Genomic DNA, 23,539 nt, shown 5'->3' with positions numbered 1-23,539 from the left:
GCCCAGCGATGAACTCAGTTACAACTGCCTTACGATCCCATGACCAAACAATGAAACACAATCCCTGAAGGACTATTTGTAGATTTCCAGAAGTGGCAAATCAGTCACAGGAGCAGCTGACCTACTCCCGTGGAAATTCTGATAGGACCAGACATTTGGTCTTCAAAGTACTATATCTGCCTGTCTTTACTCTCTCCTTCATATACACAAGCATGTGTTCATCCTCTGCTTTCACTTCTACTAAAGTTAGCATAAAGCTGAAATACTCTGTTCTTAGGAATGTTAGCTTTACTGCCAGTTACATAACTCGATTCCGAAGACACCTGTGTAACGAATAGAATCCTTGGAGATGAAGGCCAAACTGAACTGATGGAATGTACATCTAACCTTTCAAGGACCTGTGACATGCAAAGCCCTGATCTGGCTTATTAACCTACATATAACATTTTAGTTGTACGTATCCTAAACGACAGTGTTTTAGTAAGTAACAAACTGTGGGACATTCAGCAGAGCTTTCAAGAACCAATCTGCATTTTAGATATCACACAAATTGACCTGCCTCTATCTACTTGAGATATGAAAGGAATATCTGGGTACATATTTCTTAGATAAATTCTTGAACAAATATGAAAAAGCAAACATTAATTATAAGGGAATGGCAAACAGAAGCAAGGCAAATAGAGTGAGGGATCTGTCTGCAGTAAGAGTCTGCATAATGAATTCCCCTATCGAATTTTTTTTTCTTTTACTGAGTTCTCTCTAAAGCTGAAATGGGAAGAAAATGGCAACTTACATGCAAATTTCCTTTAGACTAATAACTGATAAGTTTATGAGAATGGTAACGTATTCTATCACTTCATGTGCAGATCATTTGTTTACCTTGCACATACAATAAATGGACATCATCAATTTATAGCAATTAAAACTGGCTCTAATCTGGCAGAAGAGCAGAAGGTACTAGAAGCAGTAGGTACTCACATTCACAGCTCACCAAGCGCTCCAGCATTCTCCTCTGCTTCTGCACTGACTTTGGGACTGGACCAGGCTGCTTTTCACCATCTGGTTCAATAATAGAAGTTTAAGAAAAGTTAAAGCTGTTAATTAAAGTGGTCAAACGAAAGGTGGAATATTGTTCAACCTCAGTATCTGGCGAATGGTATTTCCTCAAACTCAGCACAAGACAAACATACATATCAGCAGGTATGGAGGAGCTATTTACCTTTCTGTATCCTTATTACTATACAAAAGAAAAAAAAAAAAGAAAAGAAAAGAAATGGAAGAGAATTGACAGGGCACATATAATTCCATAATAGCACACTGAAACAGATGCCTTAACGACTGAATTTGTAAATTTAAGGATAACTGTGGTAAGTGGAAAAAAAAAGAAACACAATGAAACCATAAGACATGGAAAGCAACTGCTAAACTGAATCACAATCTACAGCGAGAGTTGGCAGGCCTTTAGGAAATAACTTCACCAGTCCAGAGAGATTACTTACTAATATAGCCATTAAGACAGTTATTATTTCTTAAGTTAACCATACATTTACTTCTAACTCATGCTTGATTTTTTTATAAAGCTCTTCAGGTTTCTAGCTGTATTCTACCTGCAATTATGTGTCATCAATACCATAAATCAGTTCATAAACAAACCTTCATTATCAACTTGCCCAACATTTTCCAGTAGTTCAGAGACTGCTAATTGCTTCTTCTTTTTTGGGTTTAATTTCCAATACATGACTAAGGCAGCTTTTCTCACAGCTCTCTCCAAGTCAGTCTCAGAAGACAGTTTTTTCACTTCTTGCTCATTCTCAGAAGTGATGCCTCAAGAAAAGAAAAATACATTAGATACTATTATCCCACACCATTTCTGAAATGACAGATTTGCCCACAATTGATTTTTCCTCAGTTTTCTGAAACCTCTCAAGTTTCATTCATTTCTTCACCCCTTAAATTACTCAAAAGCCCTTCCATGCACAAAATCCAGTTTCATTCCTTAAGTTTAGGCTGCTCTTCAACAAGTGCGCCAGACATGCAAGATCCTTACATGTTTTTGAACTTTTCAAGTACAACAGATCAGGCAAAAGGTGGCACAGACATGTATGTCTAACATACAAAAAGCAGAAATAATTTCACCAAAAAAAAATTATTTATTTTTAAATAAGAGTTCAGAGAGATGGCAGACAAAAGGAGCCCATTCCAAGTGGGGGAAGCAGTATGAAAGAAGGTATGAATCTTGAATTGGGAGAAGACAGCCAGAAAGAACAAGCAGAAGGAAGCCTGGATATGGGCAGAAGACTGAAACAGCAGACATGTAGGTGGTATATGGTTATATATGACCTGAATGGTCACTGAAAAGAAGCTTCAGTGCTGTTGAAGGGAACAATACACATGAATTCCATGAAGGAATTCAACCAAATCATTAATACAAATGTTTTTGTAAGCTGCAGTTTGCTTTTTACAGCACTCATTTGAACACGCTTCCTGCAGCTACTCATATAATTTTGCCATGAACGTTCCCACCGTATTTTAATGTGTCTTTTCAGCGTTAAAATGGATAGACTATTATTAAATTAGGATGTACAGACTAAAAGTCTCAGAGAACCCATACCTCTTCTGTCTGCTAGGCATCTACGCAACAGTTTAACAGCTTCTCTTCGACCTTGCTTAGCAGCAAGGATGAACCAATCAACCGCACTACAGTTGTTAAGTTCTTCATCCTCCTCTTCTGCTAATCTCAAGTAGTGTTTCCCCACCTAGAACAAGCGGAGAACAAAAATTCTTTCAATTACTGAAATACATGTAGTGTCCGTCTCTCTCCTCTCACCCCATCAGACTCAGCTACAATAAAATCTCTTTGAACAAAAGGTCAAAACATTTGCTCCCAGCAGTGAAGAATATAGTTGTAAGTTGATATTCTGCAGAGAAAGATCAGTTTCCAGAACTGGAAGCAAGAAGGAATTGCAGTACACTTGATCAGGTCAAAGAATTAGTTGCCATTGGTCTTTGGGCATCTAGCAGGATTAGTTAAAGTTCATGGTGTTATTAAGTCATATTAAGAGTGGTCATCTTCTTCAGTATCTAAAGGGGAGCTACAAGAAAGTACAGGATAGGCTGTTATGCAGGGTGTGTGGTGATAGGACAAGGGGAAATTGTTTTGCACTTAAAGAGGGTAGATCCTGGGTGTAAGGACAAAGTCTTCCACAGTGAGGGTGGTAAAGCACTGTAACAGGTTGCCCAGAGAAGTGGAAGCCCCATCCCTGCAGACAATCCAGGCCAGGCTGGACCAAGCTCTGGGCAACCTGATCTAGCTGTGGATGTCCCTGTTCACTACAGGGGAGCTGGACTTGATGACCTTTAAAGGTCTGTTCCAAGGATTCTAAGATTCTCTTCGATTCTTTCAATAAAAATGGTCAGACAAAATTCTGATGATGTAGGCTGTTAAAGTCTACAGTTTAGTCTCTGAAGGTCAAAACAAACTCACGATTAACTAGTGAATGGAAGATAACTAACACGGCTTAAGAACCTAGCAATTTAAGCGATATAACTTGTAAAATTCTTACCATTAAGGATTAATGTAATGTTAAATATACTTACGCTCTAGCATGAAACACTTCCGCTTATCATACCCTAACACTTAAATGTTAAGTGGCAGAAAGTGGCCAAAAGTACTGGACACTTATTTACATGCCCACAAAACCTGGGAAATGCTTTTGTTTAGTTAACTGCACTCCTTCTCTCTCTCTGTCTCTTTCAGGTGCGTTATTATTTACACTCAGAATGTAACTGAAATAGTAACAGATTACAGCTCCATAAATCTAGTATTATCTGTTGAAAAAAAAACCCACGAGACCAAAACAACCACCAACCCTGCTTGACAGTTTCTCTGAAACTTTGCATTTGATATCACCAATAAGTGTGACTAAAGAAATATCTTTGAAAGGTGAATAATAAACAGTTGTTGCAAGCAGACTGAACACTCTGATCTCATCAAAAAGATGTTTCTGTTAGACATTAAAGGTTAGGACTCCAATTCTGCAACTGGTTCAAGCACTTAAGTGGGTGTTCTAACAACTTCAGCAGTCACCAAGTCACCAAGACCTTGGAGCAATTAAATACAAAGCACAGCAAAGTGACCCAAAACTGTAAAGGAAATAAAAAAATATTGGATTAAGCAATACAAAAGATAGAACTAAACACTTACTATTAATTCATACAGGAGTTCAACCAAGCACTGCACAGATATAGTGGCAGAACAAGAGAGTATATGAGGTTACTTATTTACTTATTTTTACCTTAATACTTCAGCCTTGATAGTGCAATTCCCAGGTAATTCATCACCAACTGCAGATCTACCTTCAGCTTTTTATGTCAAGAAGGAATTGTATGAACGAGTTGCAAGGTAAATAACATCTTCCGACAAGAACAGGAGTTTCTTGAGCACATTTATGCTTCTAGCCATTGCAATTTTGAGCAGAGCTTCAAGAGTAGTAGCACTTGATGTGGCTTTCAAATTTATGAACATCTCTTGGTCACAAAATCTCATATTGCAATGTAGGCTAGGAGATTTTGGAATTAGTCATATATTGCACAAGTGTATTGCGTGAGGAAAAAGAAGCCATAGCACTGGTTTTATAATATAAATGTTTAGGGGTCTGGATTTTTTTTTTCCTATGGAGGTTTTTGTTTGTTTGTTTTTGAAGTTCAACATCAAGATTGAATTATTTGACCACTTCCCCCCCTTCCAAAAACTGCAACAAGACAGAGGCAGCTCCAAAAGCCAAGCAAATATTTGCTTGATATTTCAGTTACAAAGCAACAAGACTTTCTGTGTATTTAGAAAGTTTTATAAGCAAAAATCACCTCCAATCACCTCCAAGTTACAAGCATGTTGCCTTTTCACAAAATACTGCTGGAAGGGGCTCTAAAAAAGCCCCACACCTTTCCTTCCTATGGCAAAGCTTCCACGTGGAGCCAGCCATGAATGGCTGCACAGCTCTGGCCTGCAGGGGTCAAATAAGGAAGAACTGATGGGAAAGAGCATCAGCCTCAGATTGCTAATGAGACAATTCAAGGATTCTCTCTTTCCCGTGAGCAATGGTTTAACACAGGCATATATACTGTACTTCCCTAAAGCTGACTGCCCACCTCTCACCTTTGTGCTTTACCAACTGCATCATTTATCTCAAGCAGGCCCCTTGCAGATAACCTCTAGTCAAAGACACCGAGCTTCCTCTGCTTTATTACAGAATCCAGCTGTGGGTGTTTCATTTTCATAATTGCTATGCAGTTATTTCTCAATAAAGAATCTACATAAAGCTACGGTAATGCAGGCTGACATCCACTCATGGTGTGTTTATTTTCCACAGTCAGTGCAAGGTTATTTTTGAATAAACTTATAGTAATAGCTACTTGGCAGAGAACTGAGAGACTCTTTATGTTTGATTTTGTAATTATCAAGACAAAGAACGATGATGTAATGCCAACTTCTTATTCATAGTCTTACAACAGTCACAAATTAAAGTAGTTTTCCTGGCTGGATTCTAAAGTAGAGAAGGATGCATATATATGCACTATATCTTACTTATCTAGGTTAAAAATGAGAGATAATTCCCTCTCTATAGGCTACGACATCCATTTGTCTAGAAGATATAACTATTTGGGGTTCTTTTCCAAACTGTCATTTCCTCCTGAATGCACACTAATGCAAAATTTTATCCCAGATCTTTTTAAGAAAAGAATACTGTTATTATATGGGAACAGAAAGTGTGCACAGTTAAAGAGCTAAAGGAAAGGAGCGAAGGAGGAATGAACTGCAAAGGATAAGGATGAAATACAATTATTATTTATATATATATATGCATACAGATCATCGGCTTAGATTACCTGTGGTATTTCTTACTCAGCCAGAAGTTAAACCCCAAAATAATGTTCTATGGGTTTTGCTCTTTGGTGTGGAAGAAGAGCCAAAACGTGGACTTTGTAGCAGCAATCCCCTCACGGCTAAAGGCAAAGCCACCGGCTGCTTTGGAGGTGAGGAATTCCTTACCGTCTCAGGTTACAGCTCCAAGGACAGCCTGCCCTCAAACCAGCTGAGATGAAGTGGGGACTGAGTCTGGAACTGCCACGTTTTTATCAGCTTCACAAGCATTTCTCTGTGCCACTGTTCCTGCCTCCTCCCTCTTACCCCTTTCCTTTTTATTTGCAAGATGAGTGGTAATCCCCAAGGAAATAAAAACCAACAACAAAGCACAATGATCGCATGGAAGACCACAAGCACTCCTTTCCATCACAGCTGAAGCTGGAAAATAATACTTTAGTCAATTGTTATCCATATGAAATAGGAATTAAAAATCTTCTAAAAATGTTGAACTAGTTATACTAAACCTGTTAGACCAATATACCACCATAATGGAATGGACAGAAAATTGATAGAATTTTTGTAAAACCTAAGGAAAACCAAGCACAATGTGTACAGAGGCAGAACTGTCACTACAAATGTAACTACACTTGTCATTACATAGCTAGGTATAGTTAGCTTAATTAAACCATTACAGATTTGTTTTTAAAAATGCGTTAATTCAACACAGAAATGGTGATAAAACAAAACCAATCTCTGATGTTCCTCCTGAAGCATCTCAACAACAGCTTCTTGCACAGGATCCAGCATGAGCGTCTTTATACATAGTGGAGAACCGAAACAACAGTGTTGAATCAACTTTCAGCAACAATTCATTTTGTTCCAATGACAAAGTTAAATCCAAAGATCATTTAATAATCACTATCTTTATACCTCCATGAGTAACTCTTTGGTACATGATTTAAAAGGTAAAAATAAAGCGCTGCAGCTCCTCCATGCTCTGAGCCCTTCCCCCAGTTTTCTTATTTGTTCGAAAGGATTATGCAAGAACTGGCCTTGAAACCCAAGCAAGCAGCATTTCTCTAGGCAGAGAAGCCATCTGGCATCACTGTTCTTTGAACAATTTAAGATCCAAACAGATATAGTTCAACTAAATGTCTTTGGGTGAGATAATAGTTCGACTAAAAGCAGGCAACGCTATTTTTGGAATTAAGAGTAAACAGGACTGGAAAAACATACAAAATTACCTCTGTTTGTGCCTTTGGTTCTCCAGCTTTGGCCCTCTCCAGCAGTTCCTCAAAGAGCACTTCAGGTTCTTCCTTCATGGCCTCTACAAAATAATTCGATTTAAAAAAACTGATTTACTAGCAACACTTGAAATCATTTTCTAAATTGTTACTATATTTGGTTGAAGAATTAAAGGATCACATTAAAAAATCCAACACGAGGGTGTTACAAGAACAGCAGTGGAGATTAACTCATTATAGTATTTACTCTGTGTCTCACTGTTCTACTTCAGTGTATGTACTGTTACTTGTTATTTGGTACCTGCCACAGGATGCTACGCACAGCTTACAGTGTTGCATTCATTTCCCCAGGATTAATATCTCAATAGAAGAATTTTCATTACTGTAAAAATGAACATACACGGAACCTGCAGAATTGATAAACTTTTGTACTGTAATTCTTATGGCTGAGAGCCCCTGAGTCCCTACCCTGACTGTTCTTTATTTGGTAGAGAAGCACTTTCAAGCATTCTGAATAATCAACCAGCCTGTAAAACTTAGGCACATGTTCAGTTCCTCAGCCCCTGAACTATACAGAAACAACAAAAATGAGTAAATGCTGATAGAATTCATTCTACTTTGTCCAGTTCAGCACTCACAGTTAACTGTTCCTCCTTTCTTATCTGACTATACACATACAGATGTAAACACAGCTTTTCTTCCTCAAAAGCACCAAACTGGTCAAACATTAAGCAAAATCTTCCCAGCTCTATCTGACATCCAGTGCTTGTAAATAACATCATGCTGTGTATAATCTTATCAAGGAAGACCACTTTTAATGGAAAAACTAACAAATGCTATAACAACTACTTTTTCTTTTATATGAGAACTTACAATCTGAAATTTGTTTCAAGTACTAAAGAGAAAAACAACACAATTTAATCAACACAGAGTGTGTCAGAAGGAACAGACCAGTGATTCACAGCATGTTTATTAAGGAAGCTGAAACTACAGCTAGAAAGGCAGGTCTAAACTCAACAGAAAGCTCCAAAGCCTTACCCCATTATCCTGCAAGGTCACCAAACACGCTGTGATGCTTGGCAGCTACGTATTTAGGGCAGCCAGCATGACAAAGCATGGTCAGAAAGAACAGTCTCTGAGTGTAGGAAACGGAGAGATGTCTTCTGGCACTTGCTCAAAGCTACAGATTTCAGTCTCTACCTAATATGGTCAGTGATAGTGCATGAAGCATGGTAAGCAGCCCAGTTAGCTGAGGTAACATTAAGTATCAGCGATTCTTCAAGAAGCGAGAAGAAGGAAGATATAAGCCAATTTCACATAATTTCCCAAAGAAAAGGGCCACGTACACTCTTTAATATCTTTGGTACTGGGACTATTTCCAAACAAGAACAGGCTGCAAGCCAGCTCTTTCATTAAAATGGATATATTTTAACAGGAGCAAAACATGAAGTAAGTTTTATCCTTCCCCATGCCACAGTTTTGTCTGCCAACCTCCACTTGGAAAAATACTAAGGCCAGATTATAACACGTTGTCTGACTAAACAAGGCACATAGTGAAAAATAATTTTCAATTACTACTCCCTCTTTTCAGAAAGCTGTAAAAATATTATCGTAAGATAGGGAAACAACAGCCCAGGAGAATTAACCACTCAGTCTCCTTGCCTGATATATATAACCACCACACTGAACTCCAAACAAGTCAGAAGCCTCCTCTCCAGATGGCACCACTCACATCAGCACCCATCTTTCAGGGGCTCTCTGCTAACAACAGAAGTTACAGTGAAGAGTGGATTGTTTGAAAAAAACATAATATACATTTATCTACCCTATCCAAATGAAAAGATTTGGGCAATAGAGCATTTTACTGCTTCGTCCTCAGCTTTCACTCATTCATAAGCTTCTTTCAAATCAGCAGCAATAGTTTTGGCTACAGAAATGGGCTGAGGCCAACTGTACGAGCTTTAAGAACACAAAATACCTGGTCTTGCACTTTGGCTACAACAACCCTAGGCAATGCTACAGGTTTGGGGCTGAGTGGCTGACAAGCTGCACAGAGAAGAAGGAACCAGGGGTGTTAGCTGAGAGCCAGCAGCGTACCCAAGTGGCTAAGTAGGCCAGTGGTAGCTAGGCTATTATCAGAAATACCATTGTCACCAGGATCAGAGAGGTGATGTGCTCTCGATGTGGTACCCTCTGTACTCAGCCCTGGAGCAGCTGCATATCAAGTACTGCATTCAGTTTTGGGCCCCCCACTCTAAGAAAGGCATTGAGGCCCTAGAACATGCCCAGAAAAGAGCAATGAAGCTGGTAAAGGGTGAGGAACACAAATCTTAGGAGGAATGGCTGAGGGAATTGGGATTGTTCAGTCTGGAAACAAGGAAGCTCAGAAAAGACCTTATCACTCTCCCCAGCCACCTGAAAGGAAAAGGGGGAATATCCATAAGTCACACCAGGGAAGGTTCAGATTAGATTTAAGGAAAAAAAATCTCTTCTCTGAAATAACAGTGAGGTATTAGAACAGGATGCCCACTGAAGTAGTAGAAGTTATCAAGAAAAGGGTAGATGAAGGACATGGGTTGACAGATGGACTAAATGTTTACTGAGGTTGGAAAAGATAAATCAGCAAAGCACTCCCATTTTCTTTTTTTGTTTATTCAACACCAGAATATTACAATTACATTGCAAATCTACAGGTAAAGTTCTCAGGGAAGACTGCTTTAAAAGTGCGGACTTCCAGTGGAAAGAAGTGCTGCCTGGGGCTGGCTTCAACTCAATTATCACTTCAACAACCTATGTACTGCTACAGAGAAGCTATAAATAAAAACTTAACATTATACCTGTGGGTTGGTTATGTAGATGCAGAGCAAGGGCAAAGAACAGACGTGGTGTGTTCTAAAGGTCATATTTAGAATAACTCTATATCCTAGTGTTCCTACAACACGATATATAGATATAACACTAGGATATAGAGTATATAGAGTATAGAAAGTTTCCTTTGCTTAGCTTGAGACAGGCCTAGAAGGTGATCAACAGGATAAAACATGAACTCCTTAGGCTGCACATCTGCTGTATCAATTTACTTTCCTAAAGTATTCAGGTCAGCTGTTCAAGGTAAATGGTACAAAATGCAGTTGAAGTGTATTTCGGAAGCAAGAAGGATGGAGAAATATACATTCCTTCAACTGAGTTGAAAACTGGGAAGACAAATACTATGAAAGACATGCCTGCTACAAAAAGGCTAAGTGATGATCTATAACTTATTGCCCCTTGTTCTTAAGCATGTTTTTAGTGAGAAAACCTAATATGTATTCCTCCCACACAGAAGCACCACAATCAAAGTGCTGTCAGTAGAAGCTTTTATTTTCTAGCTTCACTAAAAAATGATGTCTTTTTAATGTCAAATCTTACTCTGTCTTGAATATAAGATTTCCTAGAAAAGAGGAACATTCATATTACAATACTTCATGCATCTTTTATTACAATTAAAATAGACTTCAGTAGCAGTTGTGTATCATGTGCTTATATAAATAAGCCAATGAAATCTATCATTCAAGGTTCAGAAGTACTTCAGTCATTCAAATGAAAGAAGGCAAGTGAAAGCACACATTTTAAGTAGTATGCAGCATGCATGGAAGAATCAAAGTAAGTCAGGACTAAAGTAGAAGGATGGTTGGAACTTCACATTCACTTTGAGTTTCTTCATGCTATGCCACCAAGACCCTGTGGTGACCATCATCAGGCCACTGTAGGGTTCATCTCCTGCCACACAGAACAAGTTATTACAACTAGATTAATAACAGCCTTTATGCATTTCAGTCCTACACAGCATTTAGAAGAGTAAGCTAAAGCTGCGTATCATTACCTAATGTACTTAAAAGGTGCTATCAAAACATTTGCTAGTGCTGTTTGTTCACTACGCAATTATGTTTTACAGTTTCAGAAAAAATCCTGAATACATGTCTCAACACAACCATTCATATAGGGAGAGCATAAGTAAGCTGATGAAACTAAAGACTATTTACTTCATGAAATTCCATCCATTGTTTATTGATAATACAAAGTAAGATTCCAATTTTCAGTCCAGCTTTGTAACCAAAGGCTGAAATGGATTTTGCTCATTTTAGGTTTTGATCTGAAAGAAGAAATGCTGTAATGAAGGGAAACATTAGCTTTGAAAATAATTCCATATGATACTCTGTTAGGATACAGTTTTTGTCCCTCATCTCTGGAATTTAGCAACCAAAATGATAAATGTTTGTTGGTGAAGCTTCCTACCAACACAAACATATCACAGCTCCCAGCAGAATGAGCTTTGCTAGTAGGCCTAGTGTTGGAAGTCCATTCTGTTATCACCTGTTGGCAAAATACACACATTCTCCCCATTTAGGTCACCACTACATCACTTGAATTCTCCAGATAAAACCAGAGAGCAGAGACTAAACAAGAAACGTTCAACTCAGAAGTGGGTATTTTAATGGATCACAATCTCATATGCCTTTGAGCTTACATTCCTCATTCACATAGTTATTGGGGAGCCACAGGAAATCTGCATTACTACCCACAATAAATCAATCTGTTGTCAGACACAAGCCAGGTACTTCCAAGTCCTTTGAACATCAGAAACTTGATGAACACAAGATAAAAAGAAAACTGAGTGTGGTTTCTCCGACAGAAAGCAATAATGAAGACAAAGCATTCATCTGAAATATATAAGTTTAAAAGAAATTACAGGTTTTTACAAGTGAATGTTAAAGCTTCTGAACAAAAGATTAAGGCATCAGGCAACACCCACAGAGTGTCTGAAGGAAACCTGTAGAGCATACAATCTTCATGATCACAACTACAAGGAATCATTCAGGCTCAGAAAAGAAACTCACAAAGACATGGAAAAGGAGAAGAAAAAAAAAATGTGTTTGGGAGAATAAAGGATCTTAGATTTCAAGATATGAAACAAGACCCATGTACGGGCTTTCCCATATTATTTTTACAGCAGATGTTCCTGAAGCAACTGAAAATAGGAAGAGTTAAAGATATGCACAGTGCTACATTCAATCCTAGCTAGCGTTTGCACACTTCCAAAAGCTCACTGAATACATAAAACTTTTTAACCACTTGAGAATACCTGACAGCTGTCACGGATGAAAATTGCCATTAAGGCAGCCCAGCAAGGTGGGTCAAGCAGCAGTAAGTAGTCAATTTCAGTTGATCCCAAATCCGAGTGTTTTAAAATATAGGATTACACTATTGCAAAAGCAATTTAGATTTAGTACCTGTCTAGTTGTACCCAAAGCCAAAAATCTGCTACAGCTGTAATTAAAAAGAAAACTGGATATTTGGAAAAACAAAATAGAGAAGAAAAAGGAGAGGACAAGATTTAGAAATAAGAATGCATCACTGTAAAGCTGAGGTCACTCCTTAAAAAGGGGAATTAGAAAAAAACAATGAATTGAAAACATACCAAATGATATGCAAAAGACATTCAGGGGAATAACTCAATGTAGAACCGGTTACTGCATTCTATACCTTTTTCAAGCACACAAGGTGCAGCCAGCCCACCAGGTAGACTGAAGACAATTCAAGGGCAACAAAAGAGTTTATTAAAGAGATGGTCACAGCAAGAGAGATCGATTAAAAGATATGTTCCCATGCTACTCCTAGCAGAAAATAGTGCTGAGAAGCTCCTATGCAGGAAACTCAAATCTGTTTCCAAAAGTTACCATTTCTTTCAACTGTACTTTAAAGCATAATTTCATAGTGCTCCAATATTAAAATCCATTGAACTACGTGCTGCAGCACAGAACCTCTCACTCAAAACAGAGATGAAAAGTGGCAAGCAAGGTAACAGAGAGATCCATAATAACAGAGACCGTTATGTCTGTTATCCACACACAGCAAATATGTAAAAGGGAAAAAAAAAAAAAAATTAGCCTGAAGGTTTTAAGGTAGGGATCATGTAAAAGCAAATAAAAAGTCATGACATTAAACAGCCCTCAAGGAGTTAAAAGGTGGGAGGACAGAAATCCAGCTCCTATCTCCCCTCAGTTTCACATCATTAACTGACTAGTAATACATATATTTGATGAAGGTGGTATGGAACACGGTATTGTGTGCAGGTCTTTCCAGCAACTAAGTCACTGGGAGGGAGAGAGGGAAAATGCCATCTTTGACATCAGATCTTCTCCCACGCTTGGGCAAGCTCTCCCATATATCACGAAGCATGCTGGTGTCTGAACTAATCAGTACCACAGTGTACTGAACTTCAGCGAAGGTTGAGGTAGGCATTATTTCACTGTAACACAATCTGAAAGGAAGAAAAGTCTGAACTAGAAAGAAAGCTACCATACTTGTACTTCGATAGGTTTTTTTGCTACAGAGTTTGAGACTATGATAAGGCCATATTGTAAACATCTGGTCCTTTTGGACTACTATGAAAGGAAAAAAAAATGCTTGACAGGCATCAGAAATAACACTGACACCACAGTGAAGCAGTTAACTTATGTTAGAACACTGAACACGTTTGCTCTAAATTCACATGTCCTGTGATATTAAATACATCAGCTTCAGCATATCATCCTTGAAATCCTCTGCAGGAGTCCAATTGCTAGCATAAAAAGAATTTAACAGTGTTGAAAATAGAAGATCTTACAACATTGGACAGGAAATAAGCAACAAGAATGCATGCACACACTGTAAATAACGTGGGCACCGTTTGTTCAAGCAGTAAATGCTCTCTAGGAAAAACAAAGCTTAAGGAAACTCCTAAACAGTTCAGAAGAATATATTTTGTGCAATATCTCTGTATTTCTTTCAGAGTTATCTCCTGTTAACGTACTTCCAAGGGAAGTGGAAATCATTCCAGTATCATTACACTGGCACTTTTCATAGGAAAGCTCTTTCTAAAAGCACAAAACTGATAAATTTATCCAGATGCAACAAATACTGTATTTTCAGGGAAGAGTCCACAGCCGTTTATTACAGATTTTATTCTCACTATGAAACAAGCTTTCCCAATACTGAGACTTAAGAACAAAAGCATACATATATTAACAATAAAAAGAAAATCTATTCTATTGCTAGAAGATGTTCTGTAGACATAGCCACAAAGTGAAAAGAAAAAGTTAAAACTAATCAAGCACCTTTCAGGAAATGAGAAATTTAAATTGCTCATCTGCAGGTAGATTTGTCTGTTATAAGTGTGTTCTTAGAAAAAGTTGATCTGTACATTCTGTAACACAATGTAATGCGCTAATAGCTTTTGTGTCCTAAGATTGTGCTGTTGAGCTTTCAGTGTTGAGTGGAGCCAGTTGGAATCTCTAAAGAAATCCTCCTACTCACTTTGCACAAGCTCCAGAAGTTGAGTTTTCTAGAAAAATTGCATTGTTGATTCCATAGTGGTACCTTAAGACAGCCCTGCTTGTACGAAGAACAACTCAACACATTTGTATTAGCACACATCATGAGGCATTCTATTTTTTAAAGGTGATAACAGGGATGAGAGTGTAGGGAATGTATATATATATATTTAAAGATAAGTCTAGGACTCGGCTGTGCTTTCTCTGGGAGCAGCACTGCGTTTGTAGATATGATAATAGTCTTAGTCACACCACAATTGCAAGTCATCAAATAGCATTAAATTGAAAAGGGAACAACTTCTGCACCCCCACAAAATGAAGGTAAATTGTCAGGAGAGAAGTGACAAAAAGCATGTAGGTGGAAGACTAAGAGTGATGATATTATAGAGTATAAATTCTACAAGTGGAGGGAAAACTATTCTTAAAAGGTGTTTCTTTCTAGAGTAGCTATTATTGTACATTGATCACTTAAAGTAATTTAAAATGATTTTACAACTAATAAGACAGCTTTGCTGCTTTTTCTCCCTATGCAGTCCCAGATTTACCCCAACTTCTCAATAACGATTTGATCAAAGAAGTTCCAAAAGTAGCGTTAAGTGTCTTTTTTTTTGGTCATTTCTCAGTTAAGACTAAAACACTACTAACCTTCTCCATAAAAACAAAACTAAGAAAAATCAACCTGCAGACAAGCAATGTGAGAAAGACTTGAAAACATAAGCCTTGCACAGTCCACATAGTTGTGTGAATGAAAACCCAAAGTTATCACAGTAATACACTTCAGGAATTCTGCTGTGAAAGTCCTTCAACAGAGGCACTATCAGTTCATTAACTTACAGTCAAAACAGCAGCCCTTAAAAAACACCTCTGATATTTGGCAAGTCAGCAGTGCCTAATTCTTTGCTTACTAAGCACTGCTAGTAGTTTACTGAGTTTGCAAAGGAGTGGTTTTATTTCCAGTTTACTTTATCCAGCCTCATCTTCTAACTTCCGCACTGAGGTAGGCCTTCTGCTGTTGCAAGAGGCCCCTCTAACAACAGAAGTTCCAAATCTCTCCTACACTTTTTTTTGCAGTTCTATTTGAGATGAATGTACAGATACCAGGTATGCCCAAATGTTTTCATTTCAAAACACTATCAGATACCAGCAGAGGTTAGTCAGCCTCCAGAAAGCTCTTGCTGCAGATGAATTTCTTCAATTAGACACTTGGTCAGATGAGGCATGAGCTTCTCAGCTCTTCCCATTCAATGCATTTCGTTTGCACAGCAGAACACAAATACTGGACTCCTTTTGAAGAAAACTTAATGGAAGGAGTATTTCCAAATGCTAGATTTAATTTAGACAAGCTGAGTTTAGTATAAATAAAGCATAATAGATTGGTGCAATATGAACCTTGGGTCCTCAGCACCAAATGATTTACAGAAGTACTCTAATTTCATGACACAATATGCTAATGTGAATGTAGCTCTTCCTCTTCTACTGCTCCTTTCTATTTAAGTATATGATAAGAAGGGATAGACTTTGGAACTACATCCCAAGTTTTACCTGAAAATAGAGACATTAACTTCTGTTTGTATAGAATCCTTTCTCCCCTACAGTAACACCTGACAAAGGAGCTTTCCAGAAGCCCCAGGAACTTCAGGTAAAGTCTGAAAGAACATCAATAAACTGACAAATTACATAGTATTGATAATTCAGAGCATAAACCTCCACTTCTAACAATCAAATCAATTTCTGAGTTTTCTTCAGGCTTTGCACAAACATTTCACATTGCCTCACAATGCGTCTGTAAAGCAAAGTATCACTTTTGTCTTCATTTCCTGATAAAATAGAGCTCTGAAGCAGAGGTTTCTTATAACCTTAAGTAGAATAAGCAAACATGTGGAAAGTATTTGTAAATTAGCAAGGTTCCCTATTTGTTAACTTTCATTTAGCAATGCAGGGGAAGATGCACACTGTTACAATGTATTGTAAACTGTTTTGAAGATTTTTGGGTACTGTTTATAAATTCTAAGGCACACAATTTATAAAAGAAACTTCTTCCAAGAGGTACAAAAAAACCTCATAACCTTCCACAGACACAAGACACTGATTTACGACCGCAAAACTCTCAGTACAAATACTTCCCCCATATGTTCTCAATTTTAGAGGAAGAAATTGGTACATGTCCTTAATAACAAAAACATGGTCAACGTGTTATGTTAGGGAACCAAAGAGATGCTTCTTGAAGCTTTGCAACTCAGTTTCTTGGTGCTCCCAAACTCACCTTTGAGATCCTATTCGATTCCTTTTTTCCAACTCTACTGGATAGCAAATGTACATGAATAAGGTAAACAAAACACCCCCCTCCCAAACTACAGTCCCTTTTGTCTGCATACAAGAAATTGTCACCATCACACTGCTTCCACCATTTCTGTTATCCTTGTATGTCCTCTCACCTTCCCTTCTACTGTTGAAAAGCAGGTACTTCAATATCATTTTAAAGGAAGATATTTTGCATGCTTGAAAGGGAAACACCTTCAGATAACCTAGAGCACAACAAGCATGTACCTGGGGGGAGTCAGTCCAGTTCAAGTTACCAGCACAGCTGACTTGAACTAATGAATGGAACGCAGATGCTCTGGACATGGATCCTATCATTATATTGGGAGAAGTTTCTCTCAATTATGCATTCTATGTACAAACATGGGAAATGATTCCACCAGCAAGCACTGCGTTTTTAAGCCTATCTGGAAACTTGTTCTTATGGAGTACAAAACAAATAGACAGAAATTGAGGGGTCTGTGCACCTGGGGGGCATATAACTTAGTCTTTGAGATTTGAGTCTTAGATTAATTCATCAAACTTTACAGATTCCATTGCAAGCAGCCACTGGTCTTTTTTCCTTCTTTTTTTAAACCATATTCCACATTCCTCCTGACACAGATTCCACATTCCTCCTGACACAGACTACCAAGGTAATGACAGAACTTCTTTAAGCATCTGGCAACTCTTCTGTAATTTCCTTAAACGAATACCGATGACTCAATGGTTTTGAAGTTTTGGAAGCCCTAATTAGCAGTGCATACGCTTTGCTCACTAATAAACTTCCTGTTCAGGAACATTCATGACAGAGCAGCATCATTGTTAAAACAAACAAACAAAAAAAGACAACATATTGACATGCATACCATTCATAATGCACTCCACAGGTTTGGATAGGAATTGGAAAACACCCATGAAAACAAACTCACCAATATCTAGAAATCATCTTAAGCTCATCAGTCAAGTAATCCCTTCCCCCCACCCCATGAAATTGAGGTTTGATTTACACAATGCATTTGCAACTGCATCTGACTGCTTCCCACTACTGTGAGATGGATTATATAAGGAATGACCAAACACTACCTAATGACGGTAGCCTATGATGAACTAAAGACTGCCAAAACACCCTAGGTATAGGATTTTAATCCAAATGAAGTACCTATGCTTAAGTGCTTTACTGAATCAGAGCCAGGGCATTCATTCCTTTGCTGGATTATGCTGCAAGATACAGATAATGCTGCAGGAGTGGTAGATTGGTGTTCCCAGGAAACAAATTACTTTGTTCCTATCAGCACGATACATTTAAACATAGAAACAGGAAAAAAAGCATATATCTGACATGCCGATATTTTGGCAAGAATATTCCAAGAGTAATGCAACTGTTTATGCTGGAAGAGACCTATGGAGATCACCTTATGCAATTCCCCTGCTGAAGCAGGGCCATCCATACATAATAGGGCACCTAGGACCTCATCCAGGTGACTCTGGAATATCTCCAAGGAGAAGATTCCACAACTGACCTGACCAGCACTCAGCAGAGGAAAGAGATTGTGTCCCCTTGACCTGCTAACAGCAGTCCTCCTAATGCAGCTTAAGATGCCATCTGATTTAACAGGTATCAGAACTGCATAATCTAAGGAAGTACTGGAAGGTTTGGAGAAAATTCCAAGGTTGCCTTACCTCAACACCTGGTCGTGGAATGGACTGCCCAGGGAGGTGGTGGAGTCACTGACCCTGGGGGTGTTCAAGGAACAATTTGATGTTGTGTTGAGGGACACTGTTTATTGGGAGCTGTTGGTAATAGGTGAACAGTTGGACTGGATGGTCTTTTCAGTCTTTTTCAACCTTGGTGATTCTATGATAACACTGGCCAGAACAGAAAGTCTTCTGACCCAAGCTATTTATCTTGAGGCTCTAGAAATAAGGGTCCTAAGTCAAGAGCTCCTTGAGTCTCAAGGACCACAGCTGGATGCAATCCTTCATTTCCCTCTGAGATACCACTTGGACTTCTGGACTTAGACTTCTGAGACTAACACTGAAGAAGAGCAGCCATTTAGGGGACAGATCCTGTTGTCCACTGAGAGACAACAAAAGGACAGGCAAGTAATTCACCAGGACGTATGAGTTTATAAGCCTCCCCTTCAGTACCCCGCACACAAATTTCAAGTGAACCTTGTCATTTTCAAACCCTTTTAAGTCGCTGTATTTGACTGTATTAAACTTCATTGAATCAACATGTTAAATTGGCCAGTGATTAAGTGCTGACTGAGTCACAAGGTTAAGCAGTATGATTCTTAGTACTGTAAAAGCATTGATAAATACTAAATTGGTTCTTATACTGCTCCAGTTTTAGCAGCAAGCTACAACAGCTATTCAAAGGAACAGATGTAGTTTTCCACGGAGGAAGTTGGTCACCAGAGCATGTTTTACGTCCTTTCATAAAACCAGAATACAACAGAACCATATGCTATAACTAAGAGACTGAATTCTTCACTTATGTATACGAGCAACTGGAATGTTATTTATTGGTAAAGGCTCTAACATTTGGTTTGAATATTGCAAAAACTGCTGAATTGCCAATTTTGGGTTTGAGATGACTTTTTTCCTATTTATGTTTCAATAAGGATATCTATGAATGTGTGAACTTCTGTGGATTTGTATTTCTCTATCTGAAGGTCTGCTAAAACCCCTGTTTCTAAGTTTTGATGACCAAAAATCAAAACTTGATGGTCGGTGGAAAAGAAAATTCTCTGCTTCCTCTCTTTTAAGAGAGTTTTTAGTTCTAAAGATGTTGGTATTATGCTAAATTTTACAAGCCCAAAATAACCATAGAAAAAAAATGGACAGAAATATGATCTTATTGAACACATTTGCCAACTAAATCAACTAAAATCTTGGTTGATCTAATATCTGGCATGATATAACAACAACAGTAACTATTTTGCAGCATTAAATACTTGAATATATTAAGAGGTGGATGTAAGAAGCAGTGACAGTTATATCAGGCTATTCATGCAAATTATCATCAGAAATGAAACACAACTGAAATGGAGAAATACAGCAATATTTGGAAGTCCTCATCCTAAATTAGGAATCACATAATTCATGTCAAAAGTCTCTATTTTCTAACATCTGAGTTATTGTACAGGTGGGTTAGATGGCAAAGATGGCAGTGATACCCTGAAGCATGTTAAAAATTAAGACATTCCAAAAAAGTTCACTACTTCTATTTAGAATGAACGTGCCCTTTGGTACCAAAGAATGCAGAAGGTTCCGGCCCGACCATTTCAATCCAGTTCTGAATTACATACAAAAAGATGTACTAACACAGCCAGTGATACCAGCCTGAATCTTGTGATGAACTTACCTGCATCTGATGCATATCAGATTCACACAGTTAGTAATTTTAAACTCTTGGACAGCCTTATTATCTTCAATTTAGAGTTATATATACCAGTATGCACATAAGCAGTTTCAATATTGAAAGTTCAACTTCAAGGAAAGTTAAAGAACAGTAACTATGCCTGGAATACAAGATTTCTTCAAGAAGTATTAGATTATAATATGTGGCGCAAGTGGTAGAAGTGCCGCTCTGCTACACAGAGGCTCGAATCCCGGGGGTTGGACTCGATGATCTCTAAGGTCCCTTCCAACCCGCACGAGACTGTGATAAAGTGAATTTAAAACTGAATTCATTAGCTGAATGCAAGAGCATTACGTTTTTCTTTCTACCTTCAGCAAGAGGTAAGTATTCTGCCTTTCGAGATGTATCACTGTTCTTAAGAATTCTTATCTGACAGGTAATATTAAATTCACTTTTGTCACTGATTTCATACATCGGTCCCTTGATCTATGTTACTCTAGCACCTATTCACCCACATTACAATTCATACTAAAGCTGCAGTCAGCATGTAGTCTAGCCAGTTAAAGAAATTAAATTGAAGCCTTAATATTCTGCTCAATTACATTTAATTCTTCCTGCCATTTTTTCAGAGAAACTTCTTCCCTGCTGCTCTATGTACATAAGGAAAAAGGAGATGGAAAAGCTCAAAAACACACAAAAAACAAGCAGCAAAGAAAAGACTCTTCTAAGACAATAGGCTAAGAAATTAGAGACTTGCTTTTATTACTTGGCAGTGTCTCTTCAGAGCAAGAGCTTAAAGCATACACATAAATTGATCTCTTAAGATTTAACATAACTCAATTTTGCAGAAAAATTGCTTTCATACCATTTTTTTCAGCTTTCTCCCTGCTATGGGAGTAGCCTGGAGCTGAAGAAGGAGCTGCAGCATCGCCTGAGGGTGGTCCAGATTTATGACTGCTCTCACTACGGTCCACAGCAGCAGCGTTCAGCTGAGACCTTCCAAGATGCAGTTGTGGTTGAGAGGGATTTGATGGAGGTTCAAAATTTGAGTTCATTTTAGCTGCAAAGAAAGAGAAGAGGGATTAGCTGTCAAGCAGCAGAATCACTACATAAAAACAAAGTAAAGCTTAAAATCGGAATCTGTATGTATAGTTACAAGAAGTCATGAAAAGGGCAAGAATATTGCTAGCAACTTCAGGATGTATAAACACATCCCTGAATAACTCCAAGCATCAACATTTACTGCTGGTTACTGACTGACCACATATAGCATTATATAAGAATATCTATTGCCTTTATCCATTAACTAAATAAGAATTGATTTTTAAATGTAGACAAACTAAGTTCACAATTAAATCCTGTAAATACTATATACAGACAACATTTTGAGTCTAACTTCACATATGCAAGAAATAAAGATTCGCTCCTAAATCTCTTATAGAATAATAGTGTCAATTTAAAATGATGGGAAAGTTGACTTCATCCCAAGGGCTTGGTGCACAGCCCTCAGCCAAGGTAAATAGCAGGGAAGGAAAAAAAAGTTCAGAATGCAAAAGTGGAGGCAAAGAAGGTGAGTAGGCAAAGGGCAACTCCGAAACTGGAAATGAAGAGGAACGCCACCAAAGACACTCATTGTGAACGTCTGGAAATGAAATATACAGAAACCAAAGTAAGTTCACCTTATTTCCTACTTACTCAGTCCACGATCTTATGAAATAGGATTTAAGCAGAAAACACTCAAGCCAGGAGTGAAGGCTTCCTGATTCCCCACAAGAAAAGGCCTTTTAACTCCCATTGCAAACCCTCTCTGAAACAACGAGCTGACCTCTGCTCTGCAGAGATGTCCCTAAATCAGTACACTCGCTCAGGGCTTACTGAATGCTTATCTCATACCAGGCAGGAAGTTGGAAGGCACAAATTCATGCCACCACGGCACAACAAGGAATAACTCTGTCTGACTGAAAGCAAGTCCCCTGAAACGAAGTAATTCATAAGAAACACTGTAGGTGTTTGCTTACCAACTATAACTTTAAAGCAGCTGTTCAGATCATTGATCTAAAGGTGCTTTTTCTCATGGAGGTGGAAGCAATGCAGCCAAACTCAGGGATACAACCCCTAACAGCTTCACCTCCACTCAAAGAGCACCAAAGCACAACAGGATGCTGAAAGCACCGAAAGCAATAACACAGCAAAATACTGTCTGCATTTTAGACACTCTACTTACCAAAATGAAGCTTAAATAAGAAAATAGTTTACTGAAAGAAAGAAAATGCATTCCTGTATTGTATCTCGCTACCAAACTATAAATAAACCAACACAGTTCCACTCAATCACCCTCCAAACAAGCCCTAGGAAAGCACGGAGATTAAAATACTTTCCCAATAGACCAGCGTGATTATTTTTAACTACTGAACAATCACAAAAGTTACTTTGCAACCCCGTTTTCAGCTTGACCTTCCGGAGCACTGTCAGCTGCACCGCAGGTCTCCCTAAGGGTGTCCTAACACATAACCGGGCACAGGGCTACACGAGAGGCGAACAGGGAGACTTACCTGAGGCGCAGACACTTAGCAAACACTGCTGTTTCAACAGTCCCTCCTATACAGGGCACTCTGAAGTTTCTCTGCGCCCAGACGCTAATCTTTAACTTTGATTCCAGCTCTTCCTCTCAAAGTTCGGGAGCAGAGCTGCAGGAGGAGCCGCCTCACACCCAATACGGCCGGGCCGGGCAGGGGCGCTCCCCGAGAGGCCGGAGTGCTCCGGGGTAGCAATAACAGCACCACCACCCCGGAAGGCCGCGGGGACCGGGAGGGAGGCGGCCCTCGCTCCGGTCGCTCACCGAGGCGAAGTCACTAACGCCAACTACACGCACTAGCTTCCCCCGCAGCCGCCAGGCACCGAGTGGAGCCGTAGCGGCCGCCCGCCGTCCTTAGGGGTAGACCGGCCCTCCCCCAGGCTCAGCCCCTTCCCACGCCGCCGCCACTCAGCGCTCGGGGGCGGCTCCGCCATGGGGGGCGGTCCCGGAGGGAGGAGGACGGGCCGGGCCGGGCGGAGCGAAGCGGCTTTGGGGGTGGGTTGGGATGGGATGGGATGGCAGCTTCCTGTGAGGGGGGTGGGGGATGGCGGGGCTGCTTCAAAGTAGCGGTGTGGGGTTACGAGAAAGGGAGGGGTGTCCAGACTGATAGTGTGACCTGACTCAGATCTAACTTTAACTGCTGCAATCTGCTCCCCCTGCTATTCACATTCACACTATTCACAAAAACTCTATAAAATTGATTTGATATTTAGTGGGTGAGTATAACAGATGTAGCTTGCTTAGGGAACAGGTGGGAATGAGGGTGGTAGCTGGAAAAACAACTATCAAGGAAGTGTAAAATAAGGCCTCTCTGTGCTGCTTATGTCCACTTCTTTCCAA

The 23,539-nt window shown here is 39.1% G+C and overlaps 1 protein-coding gene across 2 annotated transcripts in view; it reads right to left on the bottom strand.

Moving 5' to 3' along the window:
- WFS1 (wolframin ER transmembrane glycoprotein) overlaps window positions 1-23,077 on the bottom strand; it is a 29,352-nt gene extending 6,275 nt beyond the window's left edge. Inside the window, exons 1-6 of one of the 2 annotated variants that reach the window (XM_015862846.3) lie at window positions 22,677-23,077; window positions 20,990-21,184; window positions 7,108-7,190; window positions 2,612-2,756; window positions 1,654-1,824; window positions 979-1,059 (exon numbers count right to left, since the gene is read on the bottom strand). In XM_015862846.3, the coding sequence (XP_015718332.1) occupies window positions 979-1,059; window positions 1,654-1,824; window positions 2,612-2,756; window positions 7,108-7,190; window positions 20,990-21,179 (670 nt within the window). In that variant the 5' untranslated portion in view covers window positions 21,180-21,184; window positions 22,677-23,077. Of the gene's footprint in view, window positions 1-978; window positions 1,060-1,653; window positions 1,825-2,611; window positions 2,757-7,107; window positions 7,191-8,145; window positions 8,306-20,989; window positions 21,185-22,676 lie in introns of those variants that run through there. The other variant, XM_015862847.3, reaches the window with a different exon arrangement.
- Window positions 23,078-23,539: the final 462 nt, after the last annotated feature.

Source organism: Coturnix japonica, chromosome 4, assembly GCF_054131305.1.
Source record: "Coturnix japonica strain WE chromosome 4, WE-NBRP24, whole genome shotgun sequence".
In the NCBI taxonomy this organism is placed as follows: domain Eukaryota; kingdom Metazoa; phylum Chordata; class Aves; order Galliformes; family Phasianidae; genus Coturnix; species Coturnix japonica.
This window is presented reverse-complemented; position numbering and strand designations above follow the sequence as displayed.